Raw genomic sequence first — 21,684 nt, 5'->3', positions numbered from 1 at the left:
CCATACTGGAAGCTTTTGCGCTTAGCGTAGTGGATGATGGACACGGACAAGCACAGAACACAGCAGTGTGCCATGTGCACGAAGAGGGAAGGCTGAAGCATGGAGTAAGAGTAGATTGACGTTCGCGCACATTGCATCACAGCATCGCAACCAGTTGGCCCCATCCCCGTAAAGGGTCTAGCGTGCCGAGCGGTGCCGTGAGAACATGGAAACTAGCAAGGGTGGGGTGGGTGGAAGCTTGAAATCCACTCCCCACCACACTTTCCCGAAAACAGCGATTCGGCCTCACGGAGAAAAAGAGAGAGAGAGAGAGAGAGAGAGAGAAGAACTCTAAGGCTCGAGGTAGAGTACCACTCTTGCTTCCCGTTCACGCAGCCTCAGACGACGACGAGCACTGTGTTCCCGTTGGAGTATGGGAGAATGGTGGGGTAACAGCGAGAAGCTGCCGAGCACAAATGGGCACGGGGTATCGGCCGACTGATCCGTGCCCCGAACTTGGGTCCCTTATTTGCTGGCAATTCGACAGCCTAAAGCTGCTGGACTCACACTCCTACTCGCACTCCTCTTTTTCACATTCCTTCGTCACACTCGTGCCACCTAGTTTTCTGTAGAGTACAGCTTCCGTTTCCAGCTCTTTCGCTTGCTAGACTCATCTTCCCTTAAGCAATCTACAGGCCACAAGCACGGTACAAGACCATCGTTGTTGAGCCCATCGAAGGGTCCTATGGTGGCAATTCGTAAGAAACAAGTCAGCTTGTAGGATGTCCTTCTCACCAGAACCAAGACCCCAAGATGCATCCAATACCGATTTCCCAGCCGCTCAACTACTCTTCTTATCCCTTGTACGAGTGGCCGAACCTATCGCCTTGACTTCCATACTCCCATATGCGTGGAAACTCGTCTCGACCTTCGAGGTCTGCTCGGAAAGCAATGCACCCTTCTTCGCAGGCTTGCTCATCTCTGCATTTTCTCTCGCAGAGGCTTGTAGCGGAATGTACTGGGGCGGAGTGTCTGATCGTGTAGGCCGCAAGTGAGTGAATGCTACCCATGTGGATGAACCGCTCCTCATCTCATCACCTAGGCCGATTGTCATTCTCGGTTGTCTAGGCACATTATCATCGCTGCTGCTCGTAGGCTTTGCATCGAATTTCTGGATGGCCTTAGCTGGGCGTATCATCGGCGGTGCGCTCAATGGAAACATCGGCGTCATTCAGACTATGGTCGGCGAGATTGTCAAAGACCCTAAACACGAGCGTAGGTTGATGTGACGGCCCCATTTTATAGGTCGTCTATGGACACTAACTGTGTGCAGCAAGGGCATACTCAGTAATGCCCTTTGGTATGTCTTCCATCAGTATTGTCTTACCCATTCAAACCCGACTAACCTTATACAGTGTGGAGTATTGGCACCATCATAGGACGTAAGACTTCTCTACCACGCTAAAGGAAATAGTAATCGACGAATGCTGACATCTATCAGCGTCTATCGGCGGGTACTTTGCTGAACCGGCCGAAAATTTCCCGACCTTGTTTAGTCACACAGGGCTGTTTGGCAAGTTTCCGTACCTATTACCAAACATCCTCTGTTCGACTCTGCTTCTAGTCTCGATTTTGATGGCATACTTCCTGCTCGAGGAAACACATCCAGACAAGCGGCCTCGCGGCTATTTCGATACGTACGATGCTGCTGTCGCCCAGACACCACTTCTTCCCACCCAGGGCGCTACCGCCGATGCAGCAACAAACATTGCTACGGAATCATACGGCACGTTCAATACGGTCGAGGTACATCATGACGAGGAATGGCGCGTGAAGTCTAATGGAGACTGGGTCGAATCGCCTACAAAGAGTAAACCCTTCAACATGAACGTTGTCATTTTCGTGGTTGCACTGGGCACTTTCACTTATCACTCTGTAAGCAGGCCACCTTCCGAACTTTATTGATGCTTACACGTACATCTAGATGACCTACGATCATCTCCTGCCGATATTTCTTCAAGACAAACGGGCCGACAGTGATATGAACGCTTACGAACTCTCATCTGCCGGTCTAAGTGGCGGCTTGGGAATACCAATCCAGAATGTCGGTGTCATCTTGTCGATCAATGGAGTTATTCAGCTTGCAATTCAAGGCATCGTCTTCCCTGTCCTGGCCGACCTTCTTGGAGTATGGAGGCTTTTGTTGCTGGTCACTGTGGCCCATCCGATTGCATACTTCATCGTACCCTTCCTGCAGCTGCTCCCTACCGACGCACTGTATCCTAGCCTGTTTTTATGCCTTACCATTCGGAATCTTACCTCCATCATTGCATTTCCGTTACTCCTCATCATGATAAAGGAGGCAGCGCCCGATAAGTCTCACCTCGGCAAAATCAACGGCCTTGCCGCATCCACAGGCGCTGCGTGTCGCACAGTAGCAAGTCCCATTGCAGGCTTACTCTACGGTCTTTCTATAGACATACATTTTACTCCCTTGGCGTGGTGGGCATCCGCTCTAGTTGCGATATTTGGGGCTCTCCAAATCCCGTTTATGAGCCGCGCAGCAAGACAATGCCATGCTCGAGTACGGAATGCGACCGGGTGTCGCCTGTCTCGAGACGATCCCCAAGATGAGGTTGTACATATCATCATCGAAGATGAAGAGTGAACCAAGGTATACCGCGGGCAGGGCTGGATCGGTTAGGTTTGCAAACAGTGTTGAATGGCTTTGAGAAGATAGCACCGGCGATAGAGTGCTCTGCAAATTGCAACTTCGTCCTTATGACGAACCTTTTTTTTAGGATATGGCGTTCTGGGGCATCATACGGCATTGAAGGCGTTCATATTTGGCAATGGTCAGCCTTGATCAAAACGCATCAGCAACATGGCAATATAAAAAAACTTCTCATTTGATGCTGCTCGTGTTGAGGCAAAGCTACACAGTATACTTGCATCCTTATCCTATTGGGTATATAATTGGCTGTACATCAAAGCATCATGTCTGGAGTTGTTATGCCGTAATACCCGACATGTCGCCGACTGATACATATCCCTCACGTGAATGTTCAAATGTTTGCAGTGGCACGATTATGTGACAACTTTGCATGAATTCATTAATTAATAACCAGGAGTTATGCAGGTACCTAAAAGTAAATGCGTACCATCACTAAAAGCGTAGGACCCATTACATACAGTATGCAATTTGCGAAGTGTACCTGACAGGGATGATGTGCTAGGCTACCTGGCCAATAAGGCCGTGGTAGCAAACATGAAGAGGTTGTGACAAATTGTCAAGGGTGTATTCAGTAAGCTGTACCATGTACGTTTAGTCTGAAAACCCACAAAAAGAATTTGCTGTGATGCGTTTTACTATGTACTCATTCATACTGCGATGCGCTTGACTATGTACTCATTCGACTCAGTGGGAGGCGCCGTGTGCAAATGTCGGACCAAGTTCATCGGCCGAGCGAGTATATAAACCTTCGACTCGACAAGCATGATAAACAGCGCAATTGGGAGCCAGAGATCAGATTCCTAGTGTCGATCCAATAGTTCACTCGATACATATATCCTCCAGTTCCGCGCTTCTCCACTCTTCCAGAAATAGCACCGCGAAGGCCTGGGCAGCGGCTCGCTCGATAAGTGATGAGGGACCAGGACAGATACGGTAGTATACACAGTAGTAGCGTGTACGATAGGTACTTTACACTGAGACATGGCATGTGCGATAAGCGGGTTCGCTAGGTATTTGGACGCGTTTTCTTCTGATTATCTGACAGTTGACTTATACAAGCATTGGCATCGCTTCCTTGGTAGCGCATAATGGAGGATTGCGAGTGTAGCATCTCGTGAGGTGCATGTGATGGTCGGCATTCCACCTACCTGCTCCAACCATCGCATAACGGTTCTCAGAGTCAGCCTCCTTCTCGTATTCAGGCTATGTACACAAGCATTTGAGACAAGCCCGCAGTGCCCTGAATTGCCCGTTCCCAGGCCTGTCACTCGACCACGGCTGAGAGGCGTGACAGCGCAACAGTCGTGAAACTTACTCCTTTGGCTAGTCGTTTGGGCGAAACGGCAAACCCCTTGACTTGGCATTCAGGAACGAGAAAGAATAGGTGACGGAGTGGCCCGATCAGGAGGTGGTCTGGATTCTAAAGGGCCTGAAGCCTGCAGGGGAACCTCCACAAAACTGAGGTTAGAACTTGGCAAGGTGAGACCTCGGGGCGCGGCAACAATGCCTCCGACGACTGCCGCTACCGCTGGCAATACTGAGCTACCTACCACCCGCCGTAACAGGTCGACAACAATAAATCAGCTCGTGGCTCTGCTGCCCAATTGCAACGATCAAGGCTGGCCAGTTGAGTGGCATAAAAATATCAAATTGACGCCTATTGCCTAATCGGCAGCTCGACTCGCTCAGCGATTGGTTCGTAAGTACCTGCATGAACGCTGTCACCCTCTTTTAGAGCGTTTCATCATGAAGCGCCCCTCGGTCTCACTTACACAACCGTTCGACTCTATGAAGTCTTGAACAACCCACCACCCTAGTCGCGCGACAAAAGCAGCACCATGGACAGCCTCCCCCCTGGATATCGAGGCTGTGTATTTTGGTCTTTCGATATGGCCGACGACCCCACATGCAATGTTTCGATAGATTCGTTTCACGCCCGTGCTGAAGTCTTGTGTTGATATATATCTCACTGCTTTGTCCCACTCGACTGATTAAATCTCACGCTGTGTGCTCTTCTTCACCCTCTCCCTAATCCTTTCGCTTGGCAAGTTCAACAGAGTACATTCGTTATTCTTTGTTGTCTTGTGTCTGTCTCAAAAGTCAAACTCAGTTACTATCACCTATCACAGGGCTCTATACTTTACTTCTATTGAGCAACATTTAATCTTTCGTTCCAAGACCAGCAGTCTTTATTACTCTTAATTGTCTTGAACATGAAGACCACATACACTCTCCTCGTGACTGGTCTTGCAACCCAGCAGGCCGCTGCAACCTGGGACCTGTTCGCCAGCCCGTTCCTGAAGACTCCCAAGTATAACAACAACGAGTGCAGCGATAAGCAGAAGGGTGGGTTTAGTTGGACTGACCTTAAGGAGGGTGAGAAGGTGAGATGCTCATTTGCTTGGTGATATCGTCTTCATGCTAATGTCTTGATAGGATTTCACCTATGGCGACTTCAACTTCTCTGGAGGTTGGAGCTGCACCACCTCTCTCGGCAAGCGTGATGCGCTCACCCGTCGCAGTTTCGGGAGTAAGATGATCAAGAACATTGTCACCAAGGACAAGCCAGCTTCTTTCTCCTGCGACCAGAGAAAGTCGGGCTTCTCCGTCACAGAGATTGACGTGTCTGTTGAGTTCGACATTGACTTGGAGCTGCACTACAAGATGGAGGATGGTAGTACATGCAAACAGTACTCCAGCTGCTCACAAGGTGGAACAACTCTGAAGAACACACAGTGTGGTGGCGCCAAGACCGTTGATATCTACCTTGGCAGTCATTACAAAGGTGAGCAGTCTTCTTGCGAGATTGGTCTCCACCACATTGGCTTCGACTGTGACGAGGGCACCAAATACGTGCCTCCTTCCCCGCCCAGCCCACCCTCTCCTCCAACAGGAGGTAACTGCCAGGGTGAGGGCTGCCCACCATCTACACCTGAGGCGTCAACACCTTCCGCTGCTCAATCCACACCCCCTTCATACCCAACAGGAGGCAACTGCCAGGGTGAGGGCTGCCCACCTTCTACACCTGAGGCATCCACATCCTCCGCAGCCAACAAACCCACTCCTCCTGTTGCTGAGACCCCCGCTACCCCAGCTTGTGGACAGAACGGTGGTCCAGCATGCCCTATCGCAACTCCATCTTCTTTCTTCGCCAACAGCTCGGCACCTGCTACCACTCCCAGTGTCCCCAGCAGCGCTGCCACTCCTCTTCCTGCTACCTCCAGCGGTGCTACGGCGAGTGGCTGTGGTGGTTATGGAGGTTCGTGCGAGGGAACTCCCGTCGTTGGTCCTACCCCTCCAGCCGCCGGCGTCCCCAGCTCTGGATCTCCTAAGCCTTCGAGCCCCGGTTCTCCCGCTCCTAAGCCTTCCAGCCCCAGCTCTCCTCCGGTCTCTCCTCCTGATGTTCTTCCCAAGTGCATGAACACCTGGCTCCAGATCGATAGCAAGTGCAAGAACAACGCTGACAAGGCTTGCTACTGCAAGAACCCTGAGTTCACCAAGAACGTCATCGACTGTGTCACAGCCTGGTGCGGCACTGATGAGGAGACCCAGAAGTCGCTGCAATACCTTGTTGGTATCTGCGCGGAGCACATCCCAGAGAACCCCAAGATCATTGAGGACTGCCCTCCCTACATTCCTTTGAACCCTGCTCCCCCTACTGGAGGAGTTGCTAGCACCACCAGCGCAAATGTTCCTGCCGGCGAGACTCCTGCTCCTCAGCCTCCTCAGCCTCAGGTTCCCGAGGTTCCCGTTACTACTGTCACTCACGGCTCTACCGTCGTCACTGTCCCCCAAGTCCACTTCACTACTGAGCCCAATGTCGGTGGTGCTGTCCCCACTCAACCTGTCGGTCTGGTTCCCGGTAACACTCCTCCGCAGACTCCTGCTGTTACCACTGCCTCCAACGGTGCTCCTTACCCCATTGCCTCTACTTTTGGCACCCAGACTACTCCTCTGGCCACTGGTACTGGAGCTGCCCGTCCGTCCTCACCACCTGAGTTTACTGGTGCAGCTGCGCCTTTCAAGGTTGTTCCCGCCCACGCTCTTATTGGTGCGGCGCTTGCGCTCTTCGCTCTGTAAATGCTCTCGACGCATAATCTTGTAGTATAACCACAATCGCTCTTTTTTCTGTCTTGATAATTGTTTGTTGCGGCAGAAGATAATTCCCCATAGCAGTCGGTTTCTGTGTAGTTCTTAGTTTCATTGCCGTGTATGCGGACAATTTATGACAAAGAAAGTTTGTTCAAAATCTTTGTCCCACAGTGATTTGTGATTTGTTAATGTGGCCGGGGATACTTGTTCAGCCGGCTAGATACTTGATAAGCACCTTAAATCTTTGCGTTGAATCCGAAAGTATCAGCATGTAGGCACCATCGTATCCTTATGCCATGGAACGGAGGTTTCAAGCATTGTGAAGATCTATCGGTTTATGCATTGCGGGCGACACCTTCCTTTGACTGTGGAATGCCCCAATGCGACTCGCAAGCGACTGCAACAAAATAAAAACTGATGATGCAATCCAAACTAATGAAGTATGTGTAGTTGCTACATGTATCTATCAGGCATTATGGTGTGGACGAGACATGGAGACCCGAGTGAAGTATTGAGATGAAACTGTTTAGGTAGCCGCACCGCCTGGGATTCCCCGCCTCACGATGGTTGCGGGGCCTTGGGCGGGAAGACCCTCACCCAGCCGACGTCATGTTCCGAGCGGGAAGGTCGCGTCGATCACTTTTACATCCAAGCATCTCGGATTCTCGGTGGACCTTCTACGCAAGCCACAATACGGCGGCACCATGTCGTTCGTGGTAGAGTAAGTCATCTCTTCATGCAGACATACTGTGCAACTGCACGTGTGATGCTGCTTTGTGGCCGCCCTCCTAACAAGCACCAGCCAAATCCGCCGACTCGACGGGCAGCTAGATCGGCTGCAATTGTCGACCACACAAGCCGGCGGGAATTTTACTACACTCACGGCAGAGGAAGCCCATGACCCTACGAGATCAGCGCGTATCACCCACCTGCAGACGTTGATCAAATCCCTTTCCACGACGACATCCTCCAAGTCGAGTCTTGTGCCTGCGGATAGGATCCTGGAAACGCTCAAGCGGGCTGATATATCCAACAACTGTGCAACATGCAACCAGTGGTTTGCAAAAAATGAAGAGGACAGTAGTGATTATGAGGATGCCCGTCCGGACGCCAGCTATGAACATGAGCTAGAGTGGCTGCTGTTGAGCAAAGCCACCACACAGGCCTATGGACAGGTGCTGAATACAATCTTGGAACAGACCATTCCCTTGGAAGATGAGCTGTGGTATTGGGACGATATTCTCTCAACATATCATTTCGCAGGCCTGTACTCGATACAAACGTCGCCGATTCGTATGTGGGCCTGGACAAAGGAAATATACCACGATGTACGGTCAAGAGGTGGGCAGTTTGCAGATGGTTGGAGCCAGTTTTATGGCTTGGTCAAGACTGCGGTGCAAGAGCGGAGTGTTGCGGATATCCAGCGACGGGTGGTGAGTCCGTTGGCACTTGTGCGGAACGAGGCGAGGCGGAAACGTGCTGTGCTTAGGAAGATCCGGATGGTCAATGCGAATGCGCTGGGTGTACTACTTGGTGAAGGACTAGGTAATGAGAGGTGAGCATGGTCAGTCCCCGCAAGGAACCAAGTGGCTAATCAAGTCTAGTGTTAACGATGACGGCACGCGTTCTCCTGGGCTGCTTAGCACACAAGATCACAAACATCGGTGGAAGAGTGTCATGTCCAAAAGTATTGCATTGATGGATGCCGTAATTCAGAGTGTTGAGACGGCAGAGCTCTCTGTCGATAAGTTCGACGAAACAGTAGCCAGCATTACACAGGACGACACATACTACATGCTTCACGAACCCTCGGGCGAACGGACCGCAACTTCCTTGAAACCAGCCGATGTGGCAAAACGTCTTGAGTACCTTCTCCAGCAAGCTTTACCCACTTACATGTCGAATTTTGAGGCTGTGGCCAAGGAAAATGGTCGCCCATCTCGCCTCGTCCGGTACTGGCTTCCAGCAACTGTTCTCCTCGTATCTTCAACTACCATCCTCCGTATATTCGTAAATCGCAAGGAAGAAATCCTCACTTGGGTGCGTGAACTAGGCCAAACCATAATCGACTTCTGGGCAAACTGGGTAGTTGAGCCAACCAAGAGGGTGATTGGTACCATCCGGCATGATGCTGATAGTGAGGTCTCCATCATGAGCAAGCGAAGTCTTGAGACGGATCGTGCGAGTCTGGAACGTATGGTAGTCGACTTTGCGGTCAAGAATCCCGATGGCCCCGTGCTGAATGACTCCCAAATCGCTGATATCAGGGCAAAGGTCCGAGAGGGCGATCTTACTCCGGTCCTTAGGTCGTACGAAATAGACATCCAGAGCCCGATCAAAGGAGCCATTGTTGGCAACCTGGCCAGCGCGCTGCTGATCCAGGTTCAGAAGACCAAGGTAGACGTCGAAGTCGCAATGGCTGGCATCGACAGCATTCTCAAAAGCCAGGAACTGTTGTTTGGCTTCATTGGACTGACGCCTGGTGTTTTGGTCAGCATCGGCGTATACAGATGGCTTGGAGGTGTCGTGACCAACCGCAAGGGTGTGAAGCAGTGGGCACGGCAGGGACGCATGCTGCTCATACTGCGCAACATCGACCGCATTCTCACCAGTGCGACGCCTAATGAGTTTGGGGAGATGTCGTACAAGGACCACGGGCTGCTTCTTTGTGAAGTTCATCTCCTTCGCCAGGCTGCCAGTGGCAGTTTGCCAAGACGCATATTCCATGACTTCCTGGTGGAGATTGACGAGTTGGTTGACGTGAGGAGCGGGCTGGTGAGGCAGCAGAAGGTGGTGGAGCGCATTAGGTGGGCGTACTCGAAGTGGTTTACATGAAACCCAAGCACGTGTAAGCCAGCAGCCTCTTTTATGAATCATGCCAGGAGCTCTATAAGCCGAGCCTGAAGCATGCAATGAGACAATAGCAATAGACATGGCGATTCTACTGGCTGGCTACCTGATAGCCGCAGGAGTAAAAGGTGCTGTTCCAAGATACTGTGGGTGTCATTATGATGCTGTAGTATCCCCCCAACTGATCCAACTGAGCACAGATACAGAATGTGAGGTCGTCGTCGCCACCGGGAATAGACTTGCAAGGGCTCATTGGAACCCTATCCATCCCGTGGACAAAGTGTGTGTACCTGTGTTACCGGTAGGTAGTGGCGGCAACGGTGACGAGGTTGCGCGCGCGGTGGTTCTTGGCGGCCGAGCCCCAACGTCAACGTAGGTAAGTACCCAAGTACCTGGCAACTGCAGTGACGCTTCCCCAAGCCGTGTGATTGATTGTCCTGCCTGGCCCCAACAACTATACACCATCACCATCTGACCTCGCTCGCACAAACCACCACCAATACAACAACAACAACAACAACAACAATAGCTGCCTGCCTTTTCCGATTGCGCAACGCTTGCTGCCACGTCCAACCCTCGGCCCTCCCCCCAACGCACATAGCATACTACCTTCGTCTGGTGGGTGAACCTCCGCCGCAGTTCCACATCCTCGACCAAGCCAACGATACCCATCCCCTCCCCCCCCCCCCGGCACATCAACACCATGGCCGGCTCCAGGAATTATGACTTTCTTGTAAGTCTGTCCCTTGCGGCTGCCCCCAGTTGCGCGGCCAGTACTCGCACTGCTCCCAGTACCACGCAGACTACCCCTCCCTCTCTTCCACCGCCATCCCTCTCTCTATTGCTCGTTCATGCACTCACTCCTCCCTCCCTCTCTCTCTTCCTCTCCCTCTTTAACGCTCCCATGCGCTAATACCTGACCCTCCCCTCGCATAGATCAAGCTGCTCCTCATAGGAGACTCAGGTGTTGGCAAATCGTGCTGCCTGCTGCGCTTCAGCGAAGACTCATTCACGCCCTCGTTCATCACGACCATTGGCATCGACTTCAAGATCCGGACCATCGAGCTCGACGGCAAGCGCGTGAAGCTGCAGATATGGGACACTGCAGGCCAAGAACGCTTTCGCACCATCACAACCGCGTACTACAGAGGGGCTATGGGCATCTTGCTGGTGTACGATGTCACGGATCAGAGGAGCTTTGAAAGTACGTTGTCTTGTTTTTCCCTTGTCGCTGCAATCGCGGAGCGACACACTGTGTGTGCGTGCGTGGGAAAGTCGGTGTGGCTGCACAGTGGAGGAGATGAAGGCTAATTCGAGACCCAACTAGACATCCGCACATGGTTCTCCAACGTCGAACAACACGCAACCGAAGGCGTCAACAAGATCCTCATCGGAAACAAGTGCGACTGGGAAGAGAAGCGTGCCGTTTCCACAGAGCAAGGCCAAGCGCTCGCCGACGAACTGGGCATTCCATTCCTCGAGGTCTCAGCTAAGAGCAACATCAACGTCGACAAGGCCTTCTACTCGCTCGCTTCCGATATCAAGAAGAGGCTGATTGATACCGCGAGGACGGACCAGCCGCAAGCTGCCAAGGTGGATGTTGGGGGCCAGGGTGGTGACAACGCGGGCATGGGCGGAAAGTGCTGTTAAAACCAGACTGTTGTGCAGCGGAGAAGAGAAAGAGGCGGTGTGAGATCGTCGACTATCCTTTGACCAGGGTTTTGCGCCTTGGATTCCCTCTGAAGACTCAGGACGCGAAGACCGCGTGCGGTTGGAGGTGGATGGAGATGATGTCCACTGGGATGGATGATATTGGCCTGCAACGACACCCGGGGAATATCATGGTTCTTATTTCCTTTGGACTGTTGTTGTCGTTGTTGTTGCTGCTGCTGCTGCTCCTGCTTTGTATCGGCGTATATGCGAGAATCGGGCACTTGGTTCTACTTTATCTACATTACTCGATTGTAATGCCATCTTGTACATGCAAAACTAGTACTAATTTGTCCTTGTGTCGAGTCGAGGGGATGTGTGATGTTTATAATCTCTTGGTACTGCCACTACACCTAGACAGGACACCAAGCAGGCAGGCATATATTTCATCCCTTCTCTCCCCCCCCTCTCTCTCTTTCAAGTCTTCATCCTCCAACAGTGCTGCCCTAAACAGACATCTCAAGACTGACTACTGGATACAGAACCATGCAAATCCATCCCATCCTCTCACACCCTACAGAGAAGCCCTAGATGAAAGTAGCAAGCCATATATATCCTTGGATTTGTTACTTTCCATTTGCGTCGTAGCTAGATGACTACAATGTACATGTTTTCCATACCTGCACAATGGCATCGCGCACGACATTGGCCCTTGATGCATAGTGCATGGTGTGAGTGCACAAGTCCACTGCGGCCCAGGAGATGCATGATCCATGAAATCATCATCATCATCATACGTAGCCCCCCTCCGCCTGCACTTTCCTCGTGAAACAAGACGAAACGCAACGGCGCGAAAAATAGGAAAAGAAAGAAGAAAAAGAAAAGAAAATCCATAAATTGTAGTATTGGTATCTCGCAATGTCAAACCCCACAGACTTCCCTCCATATCCATACGTACACCGATTGCCGTGAAAAGCCAAGAAAACAACTGGGAATACGCCGATTGCGGTTGACTCCGTAATAAACGCCTTGGGGGAAACTGGGGAGGTGATTTGTTTGTTTGCTTGCTTGTCTGCTTGTTCATGTGAGAAAGAGGAGGGAATCACGGTCTAGCAGGCGCTTCAATAGGTCCTGCGCCCGCTGCGCTATTGCTACTTCCTTGACCGGCAGCACCAGCGCCGTGGTCAGGACTATCATCCCTCCTCCTGGATCGTCCATGCAGCGCATGGCTAAACCGCTTGCTCATCCTGCTAGTCCTCGTCTCGCGCGGTGCCGTTGTCGGCGTAGTTGGTGTTGTCGTCGTTGTCGTAGCAGCTACATTCTCCGTGCTGGTTCGCACGCTGGGTTCGCCAACATCGCCTACAGAGTTATTGAGGCGCTGTTCGCGGAGGCGGCGCAGCGCGGAGATGCGTTCTTCGGCGCTGGCATTGGGGCGTTGGCGCAGAGACAAAATGTCGCGGAAGGCGCTGCGGCGGCGGTGCGAGGATTCTGCTTCGAGGGGCTGTGGCGGATCCGAGAGGTCGGATGGGGGGATTGAGTTGTCGTTAGAGGCTACGGGGTGGAGATCTACACGGCTGTTTTTGGTGGGTCAGTCGATCGGGGGGGAGAGAGAGGAGAGAAGAGAGGGGTTTGGGTGGCGCATAGTAGGGGAGGTGGCTTACCAGAGGGGACATGTGCCTGAGACATTGAGGAGCCAGGGGTCGACGCAGTCGGGGTGAAATTTGTGGTTGCAGGGCAGAACGCGGAGATCCTGGCCCTTTTCAAAGTCTTCGGTGCAGATGGAGCAGCCGAGGTTTGCATCGTGGGACGTGCCATCTGTACCGTTTGCTGCGGCTGCGATGCCTTCCTGGTCGTCTTCTGCCTGTGGTTGGGTAGCATTTCGTGAGCTTTCAATCTCATCCGTGGTTGGCTTGGTTGTCGCATTTGTTGTTGCTGTTCCCACGGCTACTGGGGAAACATGCTGCATCTCCGTTTCCACATTGGCTGCTGCAACCTCTCTTGTCTCTGTCGACGGCCCCAGCTCGACATCTGTTGGCTTTAGAGGCTCCTTCTCGCCAAACTTGACAATCGGAATCGTGTCCAACATGGCTCTTGCCAGCCCCCGTGCCCTACTCTGTCGGGGTCGGCCCAAAACGTTTCTGGGTCCATATCTTTCGGGGTGGCGGTGCGCGCGGACAGCGCCCGTGATGATGATGACGAGGAACAGTGCCGTGATGATGCCCGTGATACTATACAGGATAATCATAGCGACCGCCGTCGACGGCGAAGGACCCAGCGGATTTTGCCCTGACTGTTGATCGTTGTTGCTATTATCATTGCTCCGACCCTGCACCCGCACAAAAAACTTCATGGAGATTGGCAGGTTGGCGACGGCATCGAGCACTCTAGCGGAGTCCTGTTTGTTCACCATGGAGAAGATGGGGAGTGTGCGCATGATGTCCTGTGAGGTCTCCTGCACGTAATCGCAGTAGTCGGTCGCAGTGCTGTACAAAATGACGCCCGAGATGTTCGCATTCTGATATGCCTCTGTGAACACGCGCTGGGCGTCTACGAGGCCGTTGTAGTCGTCTGGGTTGCAGCTAATGTATGCAATTTCGTTGTTCGCAATGTTTGCGACATTGGAGAAGTTGGTGTTGTACAAGTTGCCCTCGATCTGTCCTCGTATTAGCGCTCGAGTGACGGTTACAATGAGCTCGGAGTACTGAGACATACGGTGTGCCTTGCCGCTTCCCGGGTCAGTGGGATGAGTTGCGCAATCTGCGTGGAATCGCCCTCGGCATGATGCAACGGCAGCGTGCCCGGAAAGCGATCGCTCACAGTCGAAGTGTTGGAGGGTACGATCATGGCGGAGCCGGCGGCGGCGAAGAGCAGGCAGGTCCACCACTGCCACTGCATCGTCACCGTCATCGCCATCATCATCATCATCATCATCATCATCATTCGAGAGAGGGCCACGTCGAACAATGCGCGGGAATGCACAAGGTTGCGGAAGGAGCCAAAAGCTCGCCAGCAACAGAGCGCAAAACTACACCCCAGTCTTTATCGATGGCTAAGCACACTTGTGGAGGGCAGGAATATGCACTTTCGAGAAGCGGGGGGAGCAAGTGTGGCTTTCAGCTGGGCGCGTCCAAGACACCAAGCACCACTGAGCATGGGATCTGGAGATGCTCGAATAGGGTGAGATCTACGACCGGTGGAACAGTCTATCGTCTACGTAAATCGCGAAAAGTGTTTGCAGCCTTTCCCAAAGCGCCAAAAAGTAAGGGAAAAAGAGGGAACGCGGAGGGTGGTGACAAGGCTATGGAGTCAAGAAAGAAAGAAAGAGAGAGGGAGAGAGAGAGAGAGAGAGAGAGAGAGAGAGAGAGTAGGTGCTGCGTGGTAGGAGGTCATGGCAGGCGCACACGATCGGACGGCGGAATTCATCATCGATTGACGTCGTTTCAATCAATCTGCTCACTGCTCACTGCTCACCCGCACAACTCCGAAGCCATGCCGGGCTGCGAATACTCCATGCAAGGCTATCACAACCTGTCGCAGTCTGTGACGCTGTGGTACACTGCCCACTCCATTCAATCCAGGTTTTGAATGCTGAAACCCCGGCGCGGCCAGTGTACTGCTGCACTGTACTACTACGCCCCCCCTCCGATGCCCTCGATGCCCGATTACCAACCGATGGGAGTTGAGATGTACTCTGGGGCAAGAGCGGCAGCTACAGTAGTAGTACTACTGCTCTACGATTGTCATTTCCGTGGTATGTGTTCGACATCATACCTGCCATCCGTCCATGCGCCACTTTGATCCTCGCAACTCCTTCTGCGGCGGTATGAGTAAGCCTTAGTACGGCAAGGCACATTGCCATGTCTTCAAGGTGTGCGCTCCAAAGACTACCCATTCTCAGACCGCATTGGATCCTCGGTCGTGCGTGCGTTTGAGGCGTACAGAAATGGTGGCTTACAATGGAAACCCCCACCGCAAGGAACGCGCGTGCACAGCCCGCAGTTACCCCGCGTTCAATCAGAGAGAGCCGGTAACCGGTACCCACCCCATCATCTGGCCGAGAGGAAAGGCATGGTCACGTGGATGCATCATGACATGTACCATGGATGCCGCCAACCTATTCGTCTGTATTAAATAAAATAGAGACTCGACAAAAGTAGAAGCCCAACGCCACTGGTATGCGCCTTTTATATGCCACGCTTGGAAGCAAAACGTTCCCCATGATTATGACTCTGCCATTCAACAGACCAACCCAATTCCTGCGCAGTGGAGGGTGGCCTACTCAATAGGCCACACCGCTGCGCCCCCTACCAGCTGTCTTGAAAGTCATCGACTGCACCTCCTGCTTAATCAGCCCGCCCAACGCTAATGTATCGTTGGGATCAACGCCCATGCGCTCATAGTCGTTGAAGCCAGATAGGTAGAATCCAGCAATCACGACCAAGTAAGAAAGTATTAAGATCGAGCCCTTGAAGTAGTTACTCTTTCCCTCTCCATACATGTACGACAGAAGAAAGACGCAAAGGATGACGGTGACCATATCCCACTGAGGGAAGATCAACGTAAAGGTCTGATGTGCCACTTCCTTCGCCGGAATAGAAGAGGCATGGATTGCGCTGTAGAAGACCAACGCTGGGATCTGCAGCAAACACACCTGTAACGCATATGCAGACCCGATTTCCATGGACAGTGCAATGTTCCCGTTCATGGCAAATGAGATGGCGTTGAGAAACTCCGTAGTGTTCGGGACCAGAGCAAATAGCGTGATTCCAAGGAACTTCTCATCAATGTCTGAACCCACCAGGACTGCATCCACTGTATTGACCAGGATTTCGGCAATAATGGCATAAGCGAGAGTAGCAGTAAGAAGAATCGCAGCACTCTTGCCCCGGCTCCAATTCGGCGCATCGTGGCCACCTGCGGCATGACCGCCACCTGCATCGTGTTCTTCTGGTACCTCGGTTGTTGTCGTTCGAGGGTTGGCTGGACGTTCGTGGTGTGCTCTACTTGAGGTGTTGGCTAACTGAGCAGCTTTACGTGGTGCCCGAGTGACATCGCGAGTGGCCAGAGCAGTGGTAGTAGCTGCAATCTCCGTGATATGGCGTGCTAGAGACTGTGCTGCATCGTCCGTGAGCCCTTCGACATGGAAAGAGTGATTGGATTGGGCGTCGCTGTCTTTTGGCGGTACAAGATGTGGAGTCTGGCCATCTGATTTTGAATTGGGCCGTGTATCCCCTGAGGTCGTTCCGTGTGTCCCGAGGCCAACTTCTTGCAACGTTTGACCGACAATGCGTTTATACAGTTGGCTGTCCCGTATATGGCTGCGATTGACGGATGAATTGGTTCCTTGCCTAGTGAACGAAGAGTGTGGAAATTCAACATGTCCACTATGGCTAAGACTGCTTGCGCTCATGTCCAACAGTTTCTTTTCCTTCTCATCTGGCTCGCTAGTCCATATGGTTGCAGCATGTGTTCGAAGTGTGAAAAGTAGACCGATGATGTAGGACACAAAAAGCAGCGTTGCCGCAAACCATGTGTATGGCTTTACAGCCTCGTTATAAAAACGATCGTTCAACGCAGGAACCTGTGAGTAGTAGCATCTTCGACAGTCTCGGTCGGAAGGCAAGTCGCTATGTCTGTGGACACATTGATGGCAATTGAGTTCATGCTACCCACTATTAGCAAGGCAATGTAAATGAGGGCTTTAGCATACTTACGCTTCCGTAGATCTGGTAGAACAGCGTCGGTCCGAACGCACCAATGACAGCAAACAGAAGCATGGTCGATGTCACACCGGCCGATCTTACGTTGAACCGCTGCGTCTTTCGCTTCAAAGCACCAAAGCACATGGACAAACCTGGTAAGAAGAGGATACCAGCAAAGATGCTGCCAATAATGCTGCCCTCAACGAGCTGCGCTTTGCCCTGTTTAAGTGCCACACAATACAAGAAGACCTCGACGACTGTTGAGAAGAAGGCATTGATGGTTGCACCAACGCCCATGGACGATTGGGCAGAAATAGACGCAACGGCTTGACCAATGAAGTATGCCAAAGGTATAATGGACAGTAATGCAAGTACGAAGAGGAAGAACTGGTCTGTAAGCCAAATCTTCAGTTCCATGCCCTCAGCCAGCACAAAGTAGTCGAAGATTGTGAATGCCACAAGGCCTAGAAGGTTGATGAGGAAGATGTTCGTCCCGTCGATTGTGTACTTCCAATACTTGAGACCAACTGCACGATAAGTGCAGAGTAATATAGAGGAAGACTCGCCCGGGCGGCGTACATTGCCATTGTCAGAATGGAATGATAAGGCCAGAGGATGACGCCGCAGATGGTCGAAAAGCAGCAGAGTTACTTTGCCCATGGGTATCGTGAAAACGAGGAACCAACAGAGTGCGGAGACGAGGAACAGGGCCGGGGTGAGAATGCCATAAAAGAATAGGAAGAATACAACTCGGCCAAGATTCCATTTTCCACGACCAAATAGCCTCCTCTTCGTCCTAGCGGTGTCTGTGTGGTTGATGTTGGCCCGCCCGTCTCTGCCCAGGAGACTCGTCGTCTCACCGCCGCTAGAATCCACACTGTTACGTCGTCGGCCGACCAGGGAGTTTTGGCCTGTGGTCGGGCCAAAGAAGAGTCGCCCTTCCTCAATGTCGCCGCTTTGCCATTGCTCATACTCGCTGATGCTGCGACCCTCACCTTCGTCTTCCTCCACGTAGGCATCGTCTTGCAGGAGCTTGACATACTTTCCAAACGGATAGAAAAGATAAGCAGCAAGATGGAAGAGCAGACGCGCATATTCGCGACAGCTGCTGGAAAAGCGAAGAAGAGCGCAGAGCAGGCCACCGGCAACCGCAATAAGAGCTAACCACCAGCCAAAAACCAGTGTCCAGACGACGTTGAAGACAAACAGCCATTTGCTGACAAAGAGACCAGGAGACGAGTGGATGTCTGCTTCAGCGTTGCGCTGCACTGATCGGCCTTTTTTGTATAACGCAGGTTTCCAGATCCTGATACCGAAAGGATGTGTCACGTTGATGGCATCCTGGCGATCGCGCAGTGTAAAACTCTCTGTGTCACTGATTTCGGCGTCGTCATCGTCGTCATTCTCCCCGACGCCGCTATCGTCGTCGTCGTCGTCTGCACGCACCGTATCTTCTCCAGACGATGTGGGTATTGCTTCTACATCGGCTCCCGCCCCTGATGGGGCTCCCGTTCGGTCCTGTTGTGTTTCATCAGACTCGGACGACTCGATGGTGATCAGCGTAGCCGGTGCACCTGTCTTGCGGCGAACGGTCGATGGCTTGCGGCGCAGAGGGTGTGCGATGCGCTGCTGCTTTAGGTGCTGTTCGAGTTCGGCTAGTTCGCGCTGGACCTCGTCTTCGGCATCGTCCACACTGAACTCTTGGCCCTTGTGGGGGAATTTGGAGGAAGTGGCACGGCGGTTCATGGGCGGTTTCTTGGGTTTGGTAGAACTTGAGCCCTGGTCAGATGATGCGGGGGGATTCTGCTGTCGACGGTCGATGCCAGAGGTGATGGAGCCTGTCGGTTTGTCAGTCTCCCACCCCGCTGGGGGTTTGCGCCATGAATGTGCTTGTCAAGCCAGCTGGCAATGGCCAGGTCAGTACGTACCGTAGGTGGTTGGCGGCGCGACACCTTGGGCCCGCCAGCGCGCCGGCTCTGTTCCTGCTGGTGTGGGCGTCTCCGAGCCATGGGCGCTGCTCGGTCGCGAGCTCTCCAGTCGCGAGTTCGCTTTGCCTGCCATGGGCGTGCGATCGTCCATGATGGTGGGCGGCGACGTGATGTTGTGCAAAGGAAGGGTTTGGGGGGCCCGGGCGGTTTGCGTTGAGCGGTCACAGCTCTCAGGTCAGTCTGCAAAGTCCGGGGCTCTGCCTGAGTACTTATCTGCTCCAGTTGAATCCTGGTTGCCGAGCAGTGGCAGCGAGGGTGGGACCGGAAGGCATCACAGAAATATCGTTTCTATCTAGAATGGTGTGGAAGGAGTGCTCTAGCAAGGCAAGCAGATGACCTCTTAGATGTCGGCGATCAGCCATACATCACATCACAAGCTGCTGCACCTTCGGACGTATTGCGGAGCCCAGTCTCACTGTTCATGTGCGACCAGATGGCGTCACAAGTCCACCACAAGCTGTGCGTTGCGAGGCGAAGGAGCAGGTTCACCGTTTCTGTGCGTAGCCAGACCACAGGCTCAGTCTTATTTATGGTGCGCACATGCACGCATTGACGGCCAGTCGAGGGAGTCTTGGAATGTTCACGGATGCGGGCTTGGCTCCACAGGGAAGCTTCATAGTAGGCCCATACAAATACAAGGTTAGGGACGCCTGGTGGGGCTCTTTTCCGTCCTCTAGCATTGTAGAGTTAGAGTCCACCAGCAGGGCTTCCCCCATCAAGCGGCTGTAGCGGTTGCGATGAACTTTGGAGACAATACCTACTACTATATGTAGTACTGTCCGTGTACGTCGCGCTCTTCGCGGTGCATGCAATACCATTCTGTTCCTGCGCTGCTTGTACACATGCCCATTGTAGACACCAATAGGCCAAAGTGATTCTGTCTCTGTGTCTGTGCCTGTGTGTATACCATTGCGGTGCCTGTAGGTATACCATTGCGGTGCCTGTATGTATACCATTGCGGTGCCTATGCCTACAGGAAGAAACACATACTATAGCCACATTGATCACGTGTATTACACCAATCATGTGACGCCCAGCCCCGGTCCCGACAGCCCGCTCCGGTCAAACGTTGCTCCGGCTAGGGCGCAAAGGTCTCGGGAGCTTCCAGTGATGCAACTGTCAATACAGACGGTGGTCAACGGCCTACACAGCACAGCACAACACTCGCTCACCTCCATCGCCTGCCAAAAGGCCGCGCGTCTTGCTCTCTCTCTCTGCCCAAATCCAACTCAAACAAATTCATCAGAAGCTCGAAACAGCTTCCCATCTGATCGCCACCCTTCTCTCCCACGACAGCACCACCCACCGCCTTAGGCGCCCGCCATAGCCATGGCGCTCGATACCTTCTTCCACAACAAGATCGAGTCTATGAAGTTGGAGATAATACAAGGACAAGCCAAACTACGACGACTGGAAGCCCAGCGAAATGACTACAACTCGAGAGTGCGTCTGCTGCGAGAGGAGCTTGGCCTATTGCAACAGCCCGGATCCTACGTTGGCGAAGTAGTAAAGGTCATGGGCACGAAAAAGGTGTTGGTCAAGGTGCATCCCGAGGGGAAATACGGTACGTTTGGCGCAAAATCTGTGCTCCATGGGCTTCCACTGACAGGCGAATCACAGTCGTCGACGTCGCCGACGGTGTCGATCTCAGCAAACTCACCGCTGGAAAGCGCGTCACATTGCTTAGTGATTCCTACAAGCTCGAGAAACTCCTACCATCCTCGGTCGATCCGCTTGTCTCACTCATGATGGTCGAGAAGGTGCCCGACAGCACATATGACATGATTGGTGGGCTGGACCAGCAGATCAAGGAAATCAAGGAAGTCATTGAGCTCGGTCTACAGCACCCCGAACTCTTCGAATCGCTTGGGATAGCACAGCCCAAGGGTGTATTGTTGTATGGACCTCCAGGAACGGGCAAGACGCTCTTGGCGCGTGCTGTGGCTCACCACGCCGACTGTAAATTCATCCGTGTATCAGGAAGCGAGTTGGTTCAAAAGTACATTGGGGAGGGTAGTCGGATGGTCCGTGAGCTCTTCATCATGGCGCGAGAACACGCACCCAGCATCATCTTCATGGATGAGATTGACAGTATCGGATCAAGTCGTGTGGAAGGAAGCTCGGGTGGTGACTCCGAGGTTCAGCGAACTATGTTGGAGCTGCTGAACCAGTTGGACGGTTTTGAGCCCACCAAGAATATTAAAATCATCATGGCCACGAATCGTCTTGACATCCTCGACCCTGCGCTGCTGCGACCTGGACGTATCGACCGAAAGATTGAATTTCCACCGCCAACGGTTGAGGCGCGTGCCGACATTCTGCGCATTCACTCAAGAAGTATGAACTTGACTCGTGGTATCAACCTTGTCAAAATTGCGGAAAAGATGAACGGATGCTCAGGTGCTGAGTTGAAGGGTGTCTGTACAGAGGCTGGTATGTTTGCGCTCAGGGAAAGAAGAGTACATGTCACGCAAGAGGACTTCGACCTTGCAACGGCCAAGGTGCTGAACAAGCACGACGACAAGGCTACCAGTTTGAGCAAGCTGTGGAAGTAGGCGATCATATATGGGCGTCTTTCAGCAGTCTTTTGCTTACGACCCTGACGATGGTAATGAGAATGGTGTACCGGGATGCTGGTATAGCAGCATAGACTTGTTGATACAGTCGATCGAGTCGAAATCATAGTCTC

At 52.6% G+C, this 21,684-nt stretch overlaps 7 protein-coding genes across 7 annotated transcripts; 5 read left to right on the top strand and 2 right to left on the bottom strand.

Annotated features, from left to right (window-relative positions):
* The first annotated feature begins 554 nt into the window (after positions 1-554).
* On the top strand, positions 555-3,006 carry IAQ61_002736 (uncharacterized protein). Its single transcript, XM_003843491.2, has 6 exons — positions 555-1,030; positions 1,082-1,254; positions 1,313-1,339; positions 1,395-1,421; positions 1,481-1,914; positions 1,964-3,006. Exons 1-6 carry the CDS (start codon positions 762-764, stop codon positions 2,645-2,647), a joined length of 1,614 nt encoding a protein of 537 aa, XP_003843539.1. The 5' UTR covers positions 555-761; the 3' UTR covers positions 2,648-3,006.
* Positions 3,007-4,327: 1,321 nt separating this feature from the next.
* IAQ61_002735 (uncharacterized protein) lies at positions 4,328-6,793 on the top strand (the record flags this gene model as incomplete). The annotated part of the gene is made up of 2 exons (XM_003843492.2): positions 4,328-5,097; positions 5,150-6,793. The coding sequence occupies exons 1-2, from the start codon at positions 4,927-4,929 to the stop codon at positions 6,791-6,793; spliced, it is 1,815 nt and encodes a 604-aa protein (XP_003843540.1). The 5' UTR covers positions 4,328-4,926.
* A 575-nt stretch (positions 6,794-7,368) lies between these two features.
* Positions 7,369-9,640, top strand: IAQ61_002734 (uncharacterized protein; the record flags this gene model as incomplete). The annotated part of the gene is made up of 3 exons (XM_003843493.2): positions 7,369-7,526; positions 7,608-8,360; positions 8,410-9,640. 3 exons carry the CDS (start codon positions 7,369-7,371, stop codon positions 9,638-9,640), a joined length of 2,142 nt encoding a protein of 713 aa, XP_003843541.2.
* A 718-nt stretch (positions 9,641-10,358) lies between these two features.
* YPT2 (GTPase Ypt2) lies at positions 10,359-11,305 on the top strand (the record flags this gene model as incomplete). Its single annotated transcript, XM_003843494.1, has 3 exons — positions 10,359-10,388; positions 10,592-10,859; positions 10,983-11,305. The coding sequence occupies 3 exons, from the start codon at positions 10,359-10,361 to the stop codon at positions 11,303-11,305; spliced, it is 621 nt and encodes a 206-aa protein (XP_003843542.1).
* Positions 11,306-11,770: 465 nt separating this feature from the next.
* Positions 11,771-14,245, bottom strand: IAQ61_002732 (uncharacterized protein; the record flags this gene model as incomplete). Its single annotated transcript, XM_066095673.1, has 3 exons — positions 11,771-12,879; positions 12,967-13,958; positions 14,018-14,245. 3 exons carry the CDS (start codon positions 14,243-14,245, stop codon positions 12,408-12,410), a joined length of 1,692 nt encoding a protein of 563 aa, XP_065954509.1. The 3' UTR covers positions 11,771-12,407.
* Positions 14,246-15,584: 1,339 nt separating this feature from the next.
* On the bottom strand, positions 15,585-19,347 carry IAQ61_002731 (uncharacterized protein; the record flags this gene model as incomplete). Its single annotated transcript, XM_003843497.2, has 3 exons — positions 18,936-19,347; positions 17,020-18,845; positions 15,585-16,970 (listed from the first exon to the last, which is right to left on the bottom strand). The coding sequence occupies exons 1-3, from the start codon at positions 19,084-19,086 to the stop codon at positions 15,585-15,587; spliced, it is 3,363 nt and encodes a 1,120-aa protein (XP_003843545.1). The 5' UTR covers positions 19,087-19,347.
* Positions 19,348-20,324: 977 nt separating this feature from the next.
* LET1 (26S protease regulatory subunit 8) lies at positions 20,325-21,550 on the top strand (the record flags this gene model as incomplete). Its single annotated transcript, XM_066095672.1, has 2 exons — positions 20,325-20,623; positions 20,683-21,550. The coding sequence occupies 2 exons, from the start codon at positions 20,325-20,327 to the stop codon at positions 21,548-21,550; spliced, it is 1,167 nt and encodes a 388-aa protein (XP_065954508.1).
* Between the last annotated feature and the right edge of the window lie 134 nt (positions 21,551-21,684).

The sequence above is a fragment of the Plenodomus lingam genome (assembly GCF_022343315.1).
Source record: "Plenodomus lingam strain CAN1 chromosome Unknown contig_14, whole genome shotgun sequence".
Taxonomy (NCBI): domain Eukaryota; kingdom Fungi; phylum Ascomycota; class Dothideomycetes; order Pleosporales; family Leptosphaeriaceae; genus Plenodomus; species Plenodomus lingam.
The sequence above is the reverse complement of the archived record's forward strand: the minus strand, read 5'-3'. Positions and strand labels throughout refer to the sequence as shown.

What these genes read in the sequence shown, in the direction of transcription:
- IAQ61_002736 (XM_003843491.2), top strand. Translation starts at nt 762, where the DNA reads ATGTCCTTCTCACCAGAACCAAGACCCCAAGATGCATCCAATACCGAT. An exon ending in CAAAGACCCTAAACACGAGC is followed by an intron (nt 1,255 to 1,312) that starts GTAGGTTGATGT and finishes AACTGTGTGCAG; the next exon opens with CAAGGGCATACTCAGTAATG. An exon ending in GCACTTTCACTTATCACTCT is followed by an intron (nt 1,915 to 1,963) that starts GTAAGCAGGCCA and finishes ACGTACATCTAG; the next exon opens with ATGACCTACGATCATCTCCT.